We start from the raw sequence: 21,059 nt of genomic DNA on the forward strand, positions 1-21,059 counted from the left end.
GAAACAGTGCAATTTTCAAATCACAAGCACTGCAATTTTTATTATATAATGCATCATCATGAATCTCGTCTTAAGATTTAAATACTAATAACACAGAGCTTGTGAACTGCCTGTAGTTAGACCAATCAGAAGCAACTAAACACCCATGACATCACAACCATAAACTAAGTGGTAGTCTGACACACTCAGTGTTCAAGATTCATAAAAAGTGGATATTCTGCTCTTCTTTGTCAAAAACAGGCCTGGAAATCAATTTATAGAAAATTACTGCATTTAAATCACAATCACAATACTGGTCAGAAAAATCGCAATTAGATATTTTCCCCAAATCGTTCAGTAATTCTGGATTGTTTATATTTGTCCATTCATCCTGAAATTTACACATAAAATAAAGAACAGCTGGTGTTTTTTTATTATTAAAAAGGTAAAAGGGAAAGTGGAGATACAAGGTTTTGTGACTATGTAAGAAACACTTTTTTGTACTGTTTTCTGAAATGTACTGCTTTAAAATCGAGTAATCAGTCAAGGCTTCCTGGGTTTGTTTCAGTCTTGGTTTAATTCCAGAATGTGGACTTTCAGTTGCAGGTACTTTGTTTGTCTGGAGTTTCTCCGTGTGGATCACTCTGGTTCCCTGTGTGCTGTTTTGTTAGTGTTTACTGTACTCAGTTGAAATGTTAGGAAAGAAAGAAGAAAGCAACACCAAGGTCGAGCCATTGGTTTTACTGGCTTCTCTGTATCAGTCTGAAGGATGATTCCCTGTGCTTTGCCTCAGGGCAGCCCTCAAGGGCACTACCTCCCCCAGAGGAGCCATCCCACAGCCGGCCATCCCAGCTAACCCTTTCACTAGCTAGCTGTCAGCATCGGTGTCTCCTCATTTCTCGGTTACACGTGTTCATGTGACCTTTTTTTACTGGTGTGACTGCTTAATGGTTGTTAATTAATGACAGTAACTCCAGTCTATAATTTATTCATTCATTATTTGAAAGTTTCTTATGAGAAAATGACACTAAATTACTCTGTAATTATTTTTTATGGGTATACATTTGTACCTTTGGAGAATAGCTTAATTGTAGTTCATGAGGAGGAAAAGGGAATTTACAGCACATCAGAAGGCAACCATGGTAGTTTACTTTTAACTGATCCTTTTTTTCTGTAGCAAATATCTTATTGAACTAAGTGAATGAGGAGAAACAGTAGAAAACGTCATTGTCAAATTTCCATATACATTTTATCTTTTATTTGGAAGAAAACAATTTGTTTTATCAATGTGGCTACGGTTTCCATCATTTTATTCACCTCCCACTAGTTGGATTTATGCACTTTGAACCGCATTTATTATAAACGGTAATTATTTTCGTCTTTAGAATGCATAGTCAGGAAGATAAAGCTCAAAGCTGGCCTGTGTGGACCTTCTTGTCTGTCTGCATGTTCTTTCAAGGTAACATTTGATGACAAGGAGTTTATCTCTTAGTCTTGAAAGCAATAGAACGAAGACATCAGTGTGAAGAGTGATGGGCAGGGTGAATTAGAGAATAGACATGGGCTTCTTCATGGACGTCCAGACTGAAGAGCTCCTATTGTCACAAATTATAATAGTACAACCCCTCTAATCTAGAGTGCACTTGACCCCATTCGAGTTACACAAAAGAGACTAGCACAGAGTAAAAGATTGATAGCATCTTGTCAATAAAGTAGTCTCACAACACACAGTGTACTTCAGCTAGATGTGAATACACACACACTGTATATTTGTTTTTATACAGCATGTGAGGTCCAATGTCTCATCCACATATATATATATATATATATATACGCTTTTTTCTGTTCTTGTTTTAAGAAATTTCACCCTTCACGCTTCTAGCTCTGCAGTATTCTTGGCCAGTCTTGCATGAGCAACATGCTTAAGATCTACCAGTAGATTTTCAATGATGTTCAAGTGTGAAGGCCATTCCAAAAGCCTCAGCTTGCATTTTTGAAGTAGTTCATGGTGGATTTTGAGGTTTGTTTTGAATCAATGTCCTGTTGTAGAAGTCAGCCTCTTTTCAGCTTCAGTTTCTTAACTGTCACATCTGCTTCCAGAATTTGCTGATATTTAGAGGATTCCATTTCTTCTTCGACCTGTGCAGTGCTTCCTGTAACACTCAACCCCAAAGAAAATTAGATCCACGCCCTCCGCTTAACAGTTGGCAAGGTGTTCTTTTCATCAAATGCTGCTCTTTTTTATTCCTCACATACCTTTGGTGACCAAAGAGTTAAATTTTTACTTCAGCAGCCCAATAACTTGTTTTCAAAATGCCTCTGACTTACCTAGATATTTTGCATACTACAGATGTGGCCTTTTGTAATGAGGTCACTGGTAATGTTACCTTATAATGACTCTTCCATTCAGTACTTCAGCTTTTTTGACATGTTTGGCAAAGCAACACAGCACAGTAGAATGGCAACCACCACTTCTGTGTCAGATAAAACTTTGCTTCTACACAGGGGTTTTGCTTTGCCTTTCTGACCATATCTGAGAGTATCCTTCCAGATCTTGTATTGACTTCCACAGTTCCTTTTTAGGTGCCATTTCGTAATGTTTTAGATAGTAGAAATTGTCAGCTGGAAGCTCTTCAATATCTTTTAAGGCTGTCTCCTGTTTTGTAGTAAAACAGTTCAACAATGGATGTCAGTTGAACCTAAAAAAGATTACTTCAGGTGGCAACAAGTAAATTAACCCCTAAAATCCCAGGCTTATTGCATACTAAGTCTAACTATTCAGTAACTACAGGGACTTCAATGCAAACTGGCTGAGCTATTATTAGTTTCTAGTCATTTAAGAGGTGAAGTTGTTTTATTCAATTAATTAAATACTTTGAATGTATGATTGCTTTATTAAAAGTAATTTTTGAGTTGAATAAAAATAATTCAGTTGTTACCACATCAAGTAATTTTTTTAGGTTCAACTGGCAAATCACTTTCTTACAGTGCACTTTCAGATCCTCAGCTAGCTGCATCAAGGAGTCCATGGTTGGTGAGTGTTAGCATAAGGTTTGAAGACTTGAAGAAATTGTTACACACTGAAATTGAAAGTGACCTGGTGGCAGTTCTCATTCCTGGAACCAGAAGGGTGTGTGTGTGTGTGTGTGTGAGGGCGAGAGAAAAGCATACTGTATTGTGAAATAATTTATCACAACAACACTATATATTGCCAAGCCCTGCTTGTACTGTTTTACCTGAAATGTCAGGACATTTTTGTTTTTATGAAAATAAACACAAAGAAGACACTGTATCATTTTTAACTTCTCAGTGGAGCCACCTGAGACCATTTGTGAGCACCGGCATTAACTGCATTAGTATGATCCCAGTGCTGCTGCCTTCAAATCCAGAGGTGTTCCACAACAGGCTGAGGTTAACTAGGCTGCAGTGTGTGGAGGATTGGGGGTGGGGGGTAGGGGGGCAGCAGAGCGAAGAGAAAGCTGAAGGTTAAAGCAACCCATCCAGCTCTCTGCCGACAGGTGCACGTGTAATGGCTCTCTCATAGGATGGGACAAACCCAGCAGACCACTTAATGATGGAATAAGTGAATATAAATGAGCTATTTGAGGCAGAAGCTGAGGCCTGACCCCTCTGCGTTTGAATGATGATAACAGTGGTGTAAAAATACATCTGCCTGAAGTGGGTGATTCAGCTGTATCGATTATAGAATGTTAGTGTGAATTATAATAATAATCTATAAAGTATGTGCTAATTTTTTCAAAGACAAATGTTGTGGCAAATTTCTAATTAAAATGAAAAATTATAAAAAATGATTGAATATTTTAACTTTAAAAAGTGAGTAATCTGGTTGCCTTAAACTTTACTAAACAGAATTAAAAACATTATTATTCTGTAAACTCAATTTGAAGAAAATAAGGTTACTAATTGAATCATTTTTGTACAGTGTGATGTGTTGTTTTTATTGTTAATATAATTCTGAATTGCACAAAGGGAACCAAATCATGCAGAAATTTTAGATTATGATTCAATGAATGGTTTCCTAAAGAATCACAATCATTGTGAAGCTTCAGATTTACGCTTCTAATAACAGTAACAAAGCTTGTTGGATGCTGTTCAACGCTTAACTGTGTTTATCTTATGCAGCAGAACTGTGGGCAGAAGTCAGAGTTAAGACAAAGCCAAATGGACAAGGTGCAAATTGTGTTTTTACTGCAAACCACACATTGCTAGTGGAAAGGAAAGTATTTCTATCAGTTCTTAGTTCTTTTAACACTAGTGGAGTTTAGTAAACACCATCAGACTACATATGAAATACTAGACAGTAGTGGAAATCTAGTTCATAGCGGACTCTTATGAACTGCATAAGCATTAACCTTAGCTGACTGTACTGCACAGTACTTTATACTACATACTACGTATTAACCTGCCCATGTAATTTGGTTCCAAGACTACATAACATTTGGAAAACTGGCCTTGAATTAAGTTGAAAACATGAAAATGTAGTAGACATAACCCCAAAAACTGCTACACACTCTCTGCAGTAACAACACTACTTATCACATTAATGTGAATGGGTGGATAAACTGCTTTAGGCTGTGTAAATATGTCATGCAAAATATGTTAGACAGTCTGGTATTAGTGTGGTGGAGGGGTGTCCAAGCGTTTAGTCTTTATAATGTTTGTGGTCGGCTGGACTGATACTTCTATTTGATCGCTAGTTAGATTGAGTTATAAACTGCAACTAAAATGCACTAAAGAATACTTCATCATTGCTTTAATATATACTTCTGAATAATACACTTAAGATGATGACATGTAAATATACATTATTCAAATTTAAAGGGAGTTACAATAAACTTCAAAAAACTTTCAGAAATTCAGAAAAGTATGTTGTAGATGTATTCCCATAAAATACATTGGCCTTTAGAATTCTTTATTTACTTCAAGTACACTACTGGTGTACTTAAGTATGCTTTTTGCAAAGGTGCTGTGGATAAGAGTGTCTGCCAAACGCCATGAATGTAAAATGTAAATAAAAATGGGTTTGTTCTCTCATTGGGTGAGGAGTAAGTTCTGGCGGGCCAAAATGAAATGTTCTCATGGGCCAACTTTGGCCTGTGGGCCACACTTTGGGCAGTCCTGCTGTAGTGGTGTTAAATTAAGTGACAATACCTAAGGTATACACATGGCAACCTTATACATTTGTTTTGTATGCATTTTACTCCATCAGTAAAGTCTTATTTGGGAAGCATATTTATACCCAGAGGCTTCTGTGGAATGCATTGGGACTGTTTTGTTATTTGAGACATGCTAATATCCACACAAATAATGAAAATGACAGTGAGTACCGATGCCAAAATATTAACAGCCCCAGGTGACTTTCCCGCAGATGGCAAAAAGAGGCTTTATACAATTGACTCTCATTTGCATTATAGTCTGGGTGTTTTTTGTGTCTGTTTTGAAAGAGGGAGCTCAGAACGAGGTGGAATGTGGAAAACACATCCAGCTGTAAGAGTGAACGGCAGCTCTAGAGCACCATCTGCACCGGAGCTGACCTTCCACTCACTGTGAAAAACACTCACACAAACCGACACAGTTTGTATTCCTGTCTTTGTGGAGTGTTTTAATGTCCTTCTCTATGACTGTAGCTAAATGCAGCTTAACCTCAGAAACCGAAATGTAATCTGTGGCTTTTTTAAAATAAAATTTTAATAAAAGCTGTATTATGTTGTGTTAACAAACATGTCCTTGCAGGGACTAACACCAAAGAACTAAATACTGGCAGTGGGAATCTCTAGGCACCTCATTCGATTTCAATTCAGATAGCCAACAGGTTCATAAAACAGTTCTTGGTGCATCTCCATTTTTGATTTCTGTAGCCTGGGTTATGATTCTTGAATTTTATATGATAATGTAGGCTACAGAAACATGCTAGTTTAACATTAACTGTTATGACGTGATGAAAATCATTTTTTAAATAATATTATACTGAGTAACATCTGAAAACCTTCACCTCTCGTTTTGGAAATTGTTACTGAAAACGCATGCATTTATGGATGTTCTCTTTAAATGACACGCACAAAAGTGATTTGCATACTAATCATTACATACTGGAAAAATTTCAGACAGCAACACATGCTCTTGTAAATGAGTGCATTTCAAAGCCATGTTCAGCCCAAATGCTTTAAAAAAAATTAGAAGTTTTCTCTTATAGTGGAGGCTCTTTGGAATTCATCTAGAGTTGCCTGAGGGAAACTGTGAATTATTGTATTTATTTACTCATCTCAACCATTGGGACACTAAAACTGTACAGAACATGCTGAGAATTTTCCACAGACAGTGTATCACACTTTGGCACACCGGAGTTTTCAACTTTAAGCTGGTTAGCATCTCCTGAGCTGGTTGTTAAACGGTCTTTAAAGTACACAAGTCCTGCTTATGTTTACAATGTTTTGGGCTTTTTACTTATAAACAAAATGTGTGATCAATTTTTGACTGCAACCATGCATGCATTAATGAGATCCTGCAGTTTTGTTCCTGTGGTGGGGAGGGGGCTAGCGTTGACATATATATATGTATATTTAACACGCACTGTTAAAGCTCTCTACTGGAGTGAAGTAAATCACTTCCCTCGCAAAATGTTGGCCACTTTGGTCACGTAATTATGCGTGTCGCTTTGGGCGTATTGCTACAACACAAGCAGGAGTTGTAGGCTAGTTCTGTGCCCTGAAGCGCCTGATATTGTTTGTAAAACTTTCATAAAAATGTATAAAAATTTCAAACAACGTATTTCTTTCCCATGCATTTTTTTCAACTACTGTAATAACCTCATGTTGCTTGAATATGGACGTGACGCAAGCGATTTTCCATATATATATCATATATATATTATATATCAACAGTCTGACTGGTCGATGCTCAGCTCATTTGCATAAAGTTCGTCCAGCAAGAGAGAGTAGAGACAGCAGGGTGTGTATCTGCGGTTGTGGTGTCAGTTATATGTACAGCAGTATTTTGGAGTCTCTCTATAAACAATTCAAATTAAAAAAGGAAAAATAAAAAGCAACACAGTATTTAAGCATGACATCACTGTGTTTGTCATGTATATGCTGCTTAAAATTTCAGCACCCCAACTTAGAACACCTTTCCCTGTCCCTGTCTGAGGATGTCCTAACATTTACACCAAGCACATTCAACCAGCTCAGCAGACTAGTCTCTAGAATAGTCTACGTTAAGTACAATAAATATGGTATTGATTTACCATCACTTGGGGCTGTTACCACGGTAACCTGTTTAACTGTCACCGGGCAGGGCTACAATGGAGAAAATGCAGCGCCTATTTAAAAATCCGATTATGCCAATTTGTGAATAGATTTCTAATCTTTTAAGAGAGAATCGCGATCATTTTTCCCACCTACACTTAACACATAGCCACACAGCCAAACACTCATACTCAAATTGACAGCCCTCATTTATTTAATTCTATCCTCAGGTGAATTTCTTTCATCACTAGATTATCTGGCTAATTGGTCTGGATGCCAGTTTCCTTCAGCATCATTTTGCCTTTATGAGGCTGATTAGCATTTGTGAGAGTAGTGTTGGGGTATTTTCTTGAAAAAGGGAGCTATAGAAGCGATCCTATTTTAAAAAAAGACAAAAAATAACTACCCCGAAGCTTTGCATAACAGCAATTATACACACTTCACATTTTCAAATGAAGTGCTGTGAACCATGAGGTGTAGGCTTTGAAATTTCCTAGCCAGCCCAGAGAAAGGGTAATGATGTCAGCACCGCTGAAATACTGCATGTTTTCTGGGCATTATGGTCTATTTTGAGGATGTCTTGTTCTTGTTAAAGTGGTTATGTTTTTGTTTGTCAGCTTGAAAAAAGACAATACTGCTCCATTAAAATATTCTTTCCGTCTCTCTCTCTCTCTCTCTCTCTCTCTCTCTCTCTCTCTCTCTCTCTCTCTCTCTCTCTCTCTCTCTCTCTCTCTCTCTCTCTCTCTCTCTCTCTCTCTCTCTCTCTCTCTCTCTCTCTCTCTCTCTCTCTCTCAGACGTCCAGCACGTGAACCGGCGGGACATTGTTCTGAAGCGTGAGCTGGGTGAGGGTGCTTTCGGAAAGGTTTTCCTGGCAGAGTGCTACAACCTCAGCCCTACCAAGGATAAGATGCTGGTAGCTGTCAAGGTGCGAAATGATTTTTCAATTAAAGGCACCGCCTGCTGGCTTTAGTGCTTCAGGCCGGGCCTCACGCGGGCTTTACTCACATGCATCCTTTCCGGCTAATGCTATAGTCAGGCAGGGGTTGCCATTTTGCCCTCCATTCAGGATTGTTAAAGATTGTGAGAGTGTTACTCACAGGCAGCATTTTTAGTAGCTTCTTCTTGGTACAGTTAACTATATGAACACTTTTGCCTGCAACTTTTATTTAAGGCTTTTTCCGGATGCAGCGTTGTTCATTAGCCATTGTTTTATAGAGGACAGACAGGTCTGCTAGTAATATTGATTTTTGTGTGTTTTAGGGGTCATGTTGTCTTTCTCCAACTCTACAGTATCTCTTCAAGCATCACTGCTGGGTCTTGTAGAGCATTCAGTGAATTTAAATAAATACCAAAATGAAGCCTTCAGGGCAGATCGTCTCCATTACTGAAGTGATATAACCAGACATCCTGTTTTACTGCCGGTAATGTTTTGCTACACCAGCAATAATATAGTTTGCAGCTACGTTTTAGGACTTGATAATGAAATTTAGTGTTAAAACTGCACTCTCAGCATCTGAACTTTCTATTTTAACACAATAGAGCAAATCAAAATCATTCTACCATTAAAGATAAACTCAGAATGCTCCTGTTAGATAGCTCACGATGGACAGGTCTGATATTCTCTCTGGAGCCTCAGAGGCACCAATATGGTATTTCTGGCCCAATGATAAAAACCAATAACCATAATTATAACTTTGTTATAGTAGTAACCAATATTGTTGCATTTTAAAATAAGTTATACTTCCTGCCTCACTGTAATCCATATATAAAATGCAGTGTAACTCAGATCAAACAAGCGGCTATTTCTGCAGATTAATCTACTCTTCTCTGTTAATAATGTCTTTATACTGTTGCATTGATTTGATTTGTAAAGAACATGAACATATTACAGATTATCAAGAATATAAACAGGAATTAAGCTTGAACGGTAATATAAATTTAGACAAACAATAACTGTCTGCAGAATTTTTGAGACAATATAATTGAGATCCAGTTCAAATTCCCACGTGTTATAGAGTTAACCTTGTAAAACACGTAAAGCTGTTAAAATCCAGTGGTTCCCTGTGATGGATTTGGTTGAGAACCAAAATTGCCAAACTGGTAATACTGTCTGTCGGAGAGAAGATTTCAAGTACTTTTGTACATGTTTCTCTTTCATTTGCATATTCCCCAGCATTTCTTGCCAGACTGAAAATCTATGTTTTAATATTTCCAGTTGGCATTTAAAGTATGAATGTAGTTACATATTTTCTTAAACTAACCCTAGAAAAGAATGATTGTGCAAAGGGAATGTTTAAATAAAGGTGAAGCAATGCATTAAAGACATGTGGCACATGAAAGAGAACAAAAGATAATTACATAATACATAATCAAATATCAGAAGTTATTTAAATTATCGCAATTTTCCATAATTATTCATTATTACTCGCCTTTTGCAAGTATTCTGATTAAACTGATAATTAAATTAATAATCCAGATTTTTTCTGAATGTGTGCATATGCTCGCTCAGAAGATACCACAATGTGTCCAACAATAAAGGCAGCATGCAGCCTCTTTTACACTGGTGCTGAAGTTTAACAAATCAATTTTGGAACCAAATCTTCTAACTAGCTCATAAGATAAGCTACTTTTATTCTTAATCATTTTTATTCCACTGTTTCTTTATACTTATTCTAAAATTACTATTATCAGTTTGCTTAGTTACAATTGCAAAGTACTATTAATGGCTTATATATCATGCACTCCTACTTTTTAAAGCACAGATTCCTGACTTAGTATACAGGAACGCTGTTGCACACCTGCTGACTGCAGACCATGGAACAGGTTACTATGAGAAAAACATGAAACTGAATAAAGTTCACAACGTTACTCCAGACAGACAGCACACTGCAGTTGCTGGTGCGTCTGCTAGTCAGGGCAGTAGGACTGTTACGGACTTGGCATTGAGCTACAGGAAGTGAACAGATCCCTTGACAGGGGGCCGGTGAGCCATCTGTGGCGTTTACACCACGCTCCATCTGAACATTCCTTAACTTGTGTCAGATAGATTAGCTTCGGAGTTTCGTAATGACGGTCAGATTACTCCGTGTGCTGCTGAGGTTCAGTTATTTTGTAATTATATTGTAATTGATTAGATTATATTTCAGAAAGAACTGTCTGGTGCCAGATTAATGGAGCATGGGAGGAGTTGCAGTGTACACTGAGGAAATGAGCATTCCCTTATCTGGAGCTGTCGGGGGGGATCAGCTAAAAGTTTGTGACAGTGTGATCAGAATCTTTGATTTTGTATGTGATGGAGTCTGTTGTGCTGGTGAGATTTATTAGAGGATGTTATTTTAGTTAATACAGATTAACAATTATGTTCACAGATGCAACTATACGGCATGATTTGGCCACTTACATTCTTCAGATGCTTAGCAAAAATTTGAAACAGTGCAATATTTTGAGGTGTTATATAGGTCTGGTCATATTGATTACATTATTAATAAAATAATCTATCAATTTTTTGCAGAGTCACTTCTCTCAAATCAACTATTTTTAATCAAATAAAATATTTTTTCCTGTAACTCTGATATCAGGTTAACTAGTCACTGTTGGCTCTGTGTGTGTGATGACCATGTGTTGAGCTGCTAGTGAGCAATGAGAGGTGAAAGGGGAGGGGTGAGAACCCCCTGCTGTGAAAACAATAACAGACAGCACAAAAGTAGCAAACACAAACTTAATAAAACTTGACTTGCTTGTTCAACGATGAAGACAAACATCCAGTTCACTTCCAGTTTTGCACATAAATAACATTTCCATCTAAATATATTCCATCATCTGAAAAAATGCATAATTCAACTGAGAGACCTCCAAAAGAGGCAGAAATTGCAAAGGATTAAGCAAATAATCAGAGATATTAAAAAATAAAAATGGACTTACAGCAAGTCATGCAGAGCTTTTCATAGATTGCAAAATACTTTACTGGAAAAAGATAACTGAGGAAACCTTTTAAAGAATTTAATTAACAAAATAATGATAGCCTACTTTTAAATGATCAAGTGAAATGCGTCAATTAAAAAGCTCATTTTAAAGCTTAGTAGTTTTTAAACAAATATCGGATTGTTTTGGCCAATGCTCTAGGATTCCATATCAGTATCAGCATCGGAGAGAATGTGATATTGTACCATCTCTGCTGAAAGGAAAAACACTATGTCCTAAAAAATGTACATAAACGCTCATTAAGCTTTGTTTCTTACTGTAACAGAAATCAGAAGGCAAATATAAATTGTATTATCACTAATTACTGCCAGTTCTCTCAGAAGCTCAATTCTAATAGATTTTATCAGATTTTTTCTGACAGATTTTCACTAGGAAAGAATTGTTTTCTATTTTGTTCTCATCACTTTAAACAAACTGTTTTGCTTTTGCAGACTCTGAAAGATCCGACCATGGCTGCTAGGAAGGACTTCCAGAGAGAGGCCGAGCTACTTACTAACCTCCAGCACGAGCACATCGTCAAGTTTTATGGCGTGTGTGTGGACGGTGACCCCCTCATCATGGTGTTTGAGTACATGAAGCATGGAGATCTCAATAAGTTTTTGAGGTAAGAGGACACCCAGCTTTATAAAAACTGACCCTGGCCAGTGCAGCAATGAAACTTACCAGTGAAACTTTCAGTATTTCTGTACTAAACTGCTGTTTATCACTTTGGTGCCACACTGCCACTCCTGCCAGATATGCATTTTGATGATTGTTTCTATCCTGAGAAAGTTACCAGGACGAGACAGCTTGCCAGACTACAGTGGATGTGTAAAGAAGACAGCACACCATGTGCTTATAAATTAATTGTTTGCTCTGGCTGTTATACTGTGCAACATAGCAGTACTAAATGTAAGGTAACTGCATAGGGGTGTAAAGGTGTAATTCAGGGCTCTTTAGGGTTTTTTGAAAAAAAAAAAAAAACATAATGTAGTCTGCTTACTTAAATTTAGTTAACAAACATATATGGCCTGACTCGGACGAGCTTAAACTTCATATGAATAGTTTAAACAACAATCAACATAAATTTGGTAGCTTGCAGCTTATAAGCTGTTTTGTCATAGGACTGACTATAAAGGCTAACTGTTATCTACCAAACACATTTGTAGGCTATAGCTCTTGTACCCACACATGTGTAATTCAAAAACAGTCCTCAAATTGAGTGAAAATGTGCCTGATGAAATATCATTTATCTGAAATTAAATTAACTTTTTAACCAAATCAATCTATCAGACTGCAAATTAGATTCCAGTTCTGAAACCTGATTGGCTGAGCCACATTCTAAGCTCTCGTATCAAATGAATTCTGTATTAATGTGCCAAGATATTAAAGTGTTCTGTGTATGGACCATGAAATGTAGCACTTAATATATGAACCATCTCAAATATGTCTTACATGAGGAGCCAACAACTACATCGCTGCTGTCGGCAAAAGAACTCATTTTTCAGTTTTTGACATAATTTGATAATGCCTGTTGCCCTTTACATTGTTTGTAAATTTAAAGAATGGACCAAAAGAAACGGCCCAAAAACACTTGGAAAAAAGTCTAATTCCATTGACTTACATTAAAAGTAAAGTTAGATTAAGCCATACAAATGCTATGACTGGGGCAGATTTGGCTCAGCGTACCTCAGTAGCTCTTGAAAGCAGCAGCCGTCCTCCACATCATTCGCCCTCAATTCATCTTGAATGATGCACGTGCCTTTTCAAATAGGAAATTCAAATTTATTGGAAATTAAATAAAACTAAAATTTAACTTTTTTTTAACTGCTAGCATTGGTCAAACAATTGTATATTTGCTAGTTCATTAGTTGACCATTTACATCCCTAACTTGTACCAAAATAAATCAAAGGAGGAAACGTGAGGTTATGATGCATTGAATCATTTAAGAATCAAAACCGTTTCACCCCTGTAATAATAGTTTACACTCCTCTTCAGACTAATTTTCCAGTCTTAAATATGCCGTCTTCCAGTCTTAAACTGCACTTCCTGTATGCGCTAATTCCTTTGTGTAAATGTCACAAAATTCAAACTGGCTGTACTTCTCTGGGGAAAAATTGAGGCTGCTCTTTTAGAGCAAACTGATTACAGCAGAGCACTGTGATATGAGATTAGGTAATTCCATTGTGACCTGGGTTGCATTTAGCCTTTCACACGAGGGGTTTCTTTCGGCTCAGCTGAGTTAGCATTCCAAGAAAGCAAATGACGAAACTCGTCTTCAAACTGCAGCAACGGCTGGACGTTTTTTGTGATCATCAAAGAATTGCGTGATGCTGGTCGCCAACTCCAATTAGGCCTTATGCAGAGACGGCGTGTGTAGAATTAAACAGGCCTAAAGACAGCTCGGTTTCCAGCTCACAAGACAAGCCAGAGTGTGTTTTACATGCAAAATAGCTTCTCTAACTCTGAGACTGCTTGATTGTTAGCTCTCCAACACATTGGTGAGGGGGCGTTTCCCTTGCCAGGACTATCAGAGAGGCAGAAATTACACTGAAGCACATTTAAGCAGCCGCCTTATGCAAATCCATCCGCAATCAGCCCGAAAGCTATTTTCAGCGAGAATGGAAAAGGGGCAGGCAAATCAGCAAAGTCACAAAGCCAAAACAACAGGTGGTTTCTGTTTGGCGTGAAAGACGAAAACAAAACTTGTGATTCCGCTTCGCATTGAGCCGTTTCGGAGTTAAGGCACGTTTACATGCGGCTCACGAATTAAATGCCGGACCATTTGCAGCGACTGTAAGGCAGCTTTTTTGCATAGCGTGACCTTTCACAGTAATCTAGGACAAGTCTCTTACACACATCTGCCTTGCCTCAGCCATCATATAGGGAAAAAAAACTGCAGAAAGCTCAGCATTGGCCAGTTTGTATTAAATAATAAGTACCTTCCTCTTACTGTTCGGTTCTTCATCTCTTCAGGGCCCACGGTCCAGATTCCACAATCTTAGTGGACGGCCATCCGATGCAGAGCAGTGGGGAGCTGGGTCTTTCACAGATGTTGCACGTTGCCACTCAGATTGCAGCTGGGATGGTGTATCTCTCCTCCCAACACTTTGTGCACCGCGACCTGGCCACACGAAACTGCCTGGTGGGGAACGGCCTACTGGTCAAGATTGGAGACTTCGGCATGTCCAGGGACATCTATAGCATGGACTATTATCGGGTGTGTATCGCTACAGTTCTTATTAATTGGATTAACTGCTGAAGGAAAAACATTCTTAAGGTGATTTCCAATGATCTCTGCATAATTAAACTGTCAAGATGTTAAAGTCTTAAAGTGGTTTGATGTGAGATGCTCTTTTCTTGAGAAACCCAGTCAGAATCATTCAGAGTGATGGGAACCAGACATCTGAAGAGTTTAATGCCTCTAAAAGCTTCCTTGCAGAATGCTTTTACAGTGACTTGGTTATGAACACACTGATTGATGACAGATACTGTTTGACAATAGCTTTGTGATAACTTTTTTATCTATTTTAAAATCCAATAAGAGCCTGGAGGTACATGCAGGTGTGGGAAGGCAAAATTAACATCATCTATTTTAACATCATCCACATCACATATAAAAATTTGTAGGTTAACTGGTTGTTTTGAATAGTAACTAAAATGGCTATTTTTGTGTTGTGGACATTGAGACCACTGATTTCTTTCACTGAGAGTAAGTTTGTCTACAGTGAACAATTTCACATCAACACTTCGAAATCTGACTTCTCAATGACTGAATTATATGGAAATTTTGAAAAATCTGCAAAATTCCCATTTAATGTACATTACCTACAAGAAGATCTTAATGTAAATTATTTTGGGCTTTCTGTGTTGGTCCACTTATCATGAAATGTTGCCAAAATCTAAAAGGCATGTTGCAATGTTTTTTTTTATATAACAGTGATGATATGTTTGTGTGCATGTGGAATATTGTGCCCATAGAAAGTGAAGGAAGCCTCTGTCTAGGCCAGAGCAGGAACTGGAAGAGCACCCGATAGCATCTTTCCCATGCACACACACACACACACGCACAGGCTGCAATATTGACAGAGCCGAGAGATTAGGAAATCATAACCGCATTGGACACGTTCACTGTGTCGAGTGATTATAAATAGGGGTTCTGCCAAGCACACAATCCACACGCCGCTAGTCATATTGACGTTTGCCCGTCCTCTGGGGCTCCAGCGTCTGGCCAGCAGGAACCGCACCATTGTGAGTGAGAGAGAGAGAGAAAGAGAGATAGCGGCCTTTTCACCACCAGCCAATCCAGACGCTTTTGTCAGGCTATTGAAAGTGGCGCATTGACTCCCTATCGTCTAATAGCTTGTCAAGTATCCTGTGCATGAGATCTTTTGATAACTATTTAACTTGCCAAAATGAAGTAAAACATTTCCTTTCAAAAAAAAAATCCCACACAGACATCTTGTGAGTTTTTACCACAGTGTGTATTCACAGGCTCAGCGACCGAAGAAAATGACAGTTCAAGTTGAGTTTAGCGACTGTCGGCTGGATCATTGTGGTGGAGGCTTGGGGCTGCCCCTGCTGTCTGGAAAAGTCGATAACCAGCTGCAAGCAGGCAAAATTTGCGGGTCCGCCGTGTCAGTCAGCCTGCGCATATTGCAAAAAAATCAGCTAAATCGAGCCTACATGTTGGTTTGCCAGGTTACAAAATACAATCCTCTGTGCCTACTCTATTATGCCTATGAAACAAGGATCACACAAAGTACAATAAAAAAAAGTGATACAGTAATTTTAACTCACTCAAATCAGCATCATGGTCATTTCCAAAGTAATAAATTACATCAGTACAGTTTCAAATTTTAGTTTCAGCAATGATTCTGTTAATGAAATATATTCACAAAATGTCAGTTAACATGTTAATAATGCATAAACATAAATTTTTGATGCCACAAATTTTTTTTCACCCTCTTAATGTATTTACTTAGGTTGACCTTTTGAACTATTTGTAGAAGTGCTGGCTGAAGGACGCAATGCATTGCTATGATAGAATTCATGATTGTACAAGCTAGCCCTCTCATTCAAATGCAGCTTTTAAAAAGAGACCTAAACCACCTTCAAAAAACTATGCTGAAGACATGATGGATAAATCAACAAGCAGAAAACTAACAACAGCAAAGTGCAAAGTTCCAGTTCCTCTTGAGAGCCTCCACTGTAACAAAAATCCCCAAGTTATATGAACAAGAGCGAGAGGCTACAGATCTGAAAACATCCACAGTTGATTCTGTCCATCCTTCCACTGTGAGAAGACAACTCAGTGCTATGGGTCTGAAAGGATGTGTAGCTGTCAAGAAGCCTCACTGAGAAAAGGAAATAGACAACAAAGAACATTTGAAAATCAAAAAAAGAACGATGGACTGACCACCCCAGAGTTCAGACCTCAACTACATTGAATGTATTTAGGATTACCTGGATCTTGAAAACTAAACTTTGCAGGTGTTGAAAAATATCTGCAAATTTCTTTGAAAAGCAGAAAGCAAGTCTCCTGAAAAGAATGGAAGCTGTAATAGAGGAAAAGCATGGACACACTAAATACTGGAACAAAAGAACCTAACTTGTGCTAGTGTGGCTGTTTTCATTGGGAATTATATAAATGGAGGGCGGTCTCTAACTTTTGCAGAACACTATATAATATATATAAGAAATATATTAACTCATTGGTTGGAACATGCAGCATCTGCTGCCCTCACATCGATGACTACTTTCTGTGGAAATTGTAATTTTCATGTTCAGGTTGCATTCACACAAGAAAAGTAATGTAACATAATAACTGCATTCTGATGAGCTTATTTTGTCCACTCATATAGCTATAATGCGCTACTTTTTAAATGGAAACAAATCTTTCTTAAGGGTCACACCTAAGCAAATGAGAGAGAAATGATTATTTGCGATTAACTGCACATAACTGTGCAAATAAATTAATGCACAATTCATTATTTTGACAGCCCTAAATATGTTATTAATGTGGAAATGATGTACACAATCAATGCAGCACTTTTCAAAGTATATTTTCTATGATCTCTGTTTTAGAAGCTACAACAGAGTTTGTGTTTTGTAATCTGGAAGAAGAACTAAATTGAACACGGACAGGCTTTTTTGTGAAATGAGTGGTAAAAAGAAAAGCCTGACGAGGCTGTTGTTTTAATCATGTGGAAATGATGTACGGAGTCATTCTTTGCTAATTGTTCTTGGGCCACTCTGAGAAAGAAAAAACACTTTATCGGTCTGGTCCAATCTGCTTCTCATGCTCCTAAAAGCACAAATGCCTGGTGAGCTAGCCCTTGTGGGGCTGTAATCCATCCCCTGCCATGCTGCACCACTTTCCATGCCACTAATCCAATCTTTCCCTCCACCATGGAGCCACCGACTGGCCTGTAATCCAGTTTACACACCAGTGAAAGAGAAAGCTCATCTTTCCCTCCCCCGAAACCACACCAGGACCATGCAAAATGAAAACGTGCGGGTTATTGCTAGTGAGATGCTGCTTATTATTTTCATATATATATATATATATTGTGTTTTTTTCCTGGCTTATTAATTTGCCACCCAGCTTGGCTAATTGCTCTGGCCTCAGCCGCAAAACCCAAGGTGATAGCGGTGTCATTTGCGCGCCTCTTTAACCAGTTTTAATTCGCCCTCCTTAAAGAGGGATTTGGAGTCATTTGCATGTGCGGAGGGGCCAGCATGTGTGTGTGCCAAAGACAGGTCATTTAAACTCACCGTAACTCAATTAGTTGGTTTAATCTGGCGAGAAGCTGCACACTAGAGCTGGCTGGAGCTGGCTTCACCTTCACCTATTAATGTCAAGAGATGTGCAAGTTAGCACTGCATTCTGTTATGTCACTTACATTAGCATATTTTGACTGTGCTCTATTATGTGTAAATCAGTAAGGATTGTACTGTTCACATTACAAGCCTTATTGCTCAGTTTAGATTTTTTATGCCCTGGTGATTTGTGATTGACCCATATCTGCACTGTAAAAAATTAAATCATCTCAACTTTATTTTATACACAGCTTTTCTTGAGTTAACTCAGCTTCAGTTCACCCAACTCAAATTTCTTAATTTTGTCAAAAGTTCTCAAAAGTCATATTTTAAGTTCTCCATCTTGGGTAAACAACATATAATTTATTTACTCAACTTTCCATCACACAGTCCCACCAGACATTTTATTCTACTGGGCTCCCAGTTATGGATGGCTGTGGCATTGATGGGGTTCAAATTCAGGATATTCTGATGATGAGGGGGCACTCAGGAGCCTCTAAAGTTACTTAGATGTCTATGTCCATAAATTTTTAATTCACTGGAAAAATATTTGTTTTAACTTTAAAAAGTGGGATACAGGCATATGAAAAAGTTTGTGCGCACCTGGTTAAATTACGTTTTGTTATAAAATATGTTAACATCCTCTACAAAAGTAAGACGTCTTTACATTTTAATACACAATTTCTGTTTATTTGCTGAATTGAACATATTGGAAACAAGAAATAAAACATAAAATGTGGTCTACGGTGCATTTTATATTTCCAATATGTTAAGCAAATAAATAAAAATTGTGCACCAAAAATTTGCAGAAAAATGCCATATTTAAGTGTGTTCTCTGTAGAGAATGTGTCAACTTGTTTTCATGTAGAAAATCAACAAAACATTCATGTACAGACTTCGGATGTGACTGTACATTTTAGTCTGCATCAACTTCCAGTAACCTAAAGTTCCCAGATACGTTATTAAAACACAAAACCAGCTGGACAGAGTCTATCAATAGCCAGCAGTCCACAGTAGACTCTTTTTTGCACCGTCACAGATATGATGAATGAAGTACAATTGACATGAATGGGAAATAGATTTGAGAATAATCCAGCCTAATGAAAGCAGAGTGTTAGCATGATGAATACATTATTGTTTAATCAATTTGTCTCCCGTAGCAGAGGATTTTACAGGGACAGAGAGAAAAGGAGACAGAGAGACAAAGTGAGACGAGCTTCATGACTTAAAACTGTGTTCCATTCACTAATCAATAGGCTAGGTTTTATCATCTAAATTACACCAGACACTTTAATAGGTTATAAAAGGGGCCAAACGTTTACGCTGGTTTGAACGAATTTCCTCGGTTTCAGTGATGAAACTCATTATGTTATCATTTAAGTCTATTCACGTTTGCATTTTCATTTTTGGTTGAAAGTGACAAAAACTTTTCAGCAAATTCAAATGATAGAATATCTCCTACCTTTAATCACAAAGGTGCATGGATTTAAAGTTTGGAATTATTTCAAAGAGCTAAGAGTGAAAAAATAAATATAGAGCTCATAGAATGGAAAACAGAGTTTCTCACTTTTATAAAATTAAAGTATGTTGAAAAGTATAATTAAAGTTCATATATTAACATTCACTTCAAGTTCATACAGTCCATATATTGAAACTAAGCTGCAAAAACATTTTGAATTCACTGTTTTTGTGATGTCACAAAAACCAATGCATTTACACGTATCCACCTATTAAGCCAGCCCAGTCATACTGAAGTTATTAGGAGTGTTTCAACCCAAGACAACTTTTTGAATGAAGATTGTTACAGGGCAGCCAATCAGAACAGAGCTTATTTACATACATCATCCTTAAAGACACAGCAACAAAAACAGCCAATTTAATTCTAAAAGATAAAGAGAGGTTGGAAAATAGTCATGTAAAAATGAATGAGGACTGTTAGTACATAGACCTGTCCGGGGTGTATCCTGCCTTCCACCCAATGACTGCTGGGATAGGCTTCAGCTCCCTCCGCGACCCAGAAGGATAAGCGGCTTAGAAGATGTGTGTGTGTGTGTGTGTGTGTGTGTGTGTGTGTGTGTGTGTGTGTTATTACATAAACCCACACAAATATCATATCAGAACCTCATAATATGGGCCTTTAATATCAAATTACAACATACTTGGGTTAGCGCCGTTTTTTTGTTAATTGTGAGTTCTAAGCGTTAAGCGTGTTTTGTCAGGCAGCATTTGCTGTTTACACAAACAGGGACTCCAAGTCAACAAGCGCACATGCTGTTCCAGAGACTGACGTGTGTTCTGTGAGTAATTCTGGTGTGTAATCTCTCCTCCTTCAGGTGGGCGGCCACACCATGCTGCCCATTCGCTGGATGCCTCCCGAGAGCATCATGTACAGGAAGTTCAGCACAGAGAGTGACGTGTGGAGCTTCGGTGTTATAATGTGGGAGATCTTCACCTACGGGAAACAGCCGTGGTTTCAGCTGTCCAATAACGAGGTACGGGAGAAATTCACAGGAGTGCATTTTTAGAACCCGAGTGTGATCTCCAAGGCGGTAACGAGTTAAGGTAGCCAACGGCTGTCACAGAGCTGTCTCGTCTGCTCTGAGCTCTGAGACATTTAATGTGCAATTGTGCAAAGATAGATGTGCTTAACTGCAGAGCTAAACCTGTCAATATATTAGAAAAAGCAAAAAAGGAAATACTCTTCACTGGACGTAATTGAAAAAAAATATTTAACTAGTTAGTTTTTCCATTCCATATTATTGAACTCCTTTTGACAACAGCCATAAAACACCGTTTCTGTATGTTTTGGAGCTCCCTCAGTTGAACTATGCATTTTTTTCTACAACAACTTTGCACATATTTAGATGGAAATGTGTATGATTTACAAAACCGGGATTTTGTCTTTGTAAATGAACAAGCAAGTCAACATTTATTTTTGTACATTAGTTTTTGTACTCAATTGTTAGATATGAAGAAAGCTGCAGTTGTGTTTTACAGCCGGGGGTCCTCACCGCTCCCCTTTCACGCCTCATTG

General features: G+C 37.9%; 1 protein-coding gene across 2 annotated transcripts in view; it reads left to right on the forward strand.

The window, feature by feature from the left end:
• ntrk3b (neurotrophic tyrosine kinase, receptor, type 3b) overlaps window positions 1–21,059 on the forward strand; it is a 143,691-nt gene that overhangs the window by 119,835 nt on the left and 2,797 nt on the right. For both annotated transcript variants that reach the window (XM_036587133.1, XM_036587132.1), the window contains exons 13-16: window positions 8,037–8,167; window positions 11,655–11,827; window positions 14,180–14,423; window positions 20,359–20,517. In XM_036587133.1, coding sequence (XP_036443026.1) covers window positions 8,037–8,167; window positions 11,655–11,827; window positions 14,180–14,423; window positions 20,359–20,517 — 707 coding nt within the window. The remainder of the gene's footprint in view (window positions 1–8,036; window positions 8,168–11,654; window positions 11,828–14,179; window positions 14,424–20,358; window positions 20,518–21,059) is intronic.

The sequence above is a fragment of the Colossoma macropomum genome, unplaced genomic scaffold, assembly GCF_904425465.1.
Source record: "Colossoma macropomum unplaced genomic scaffold, Colossoma_macropomum, whole genome shotgun sequence".
Classification (NCBI taxonomy): Eukaryota; Metazoa; Chordata; class Actinopteri; order Characiformes; family Serrasalmidae; genus Colossoma; species Colossoma macropomum.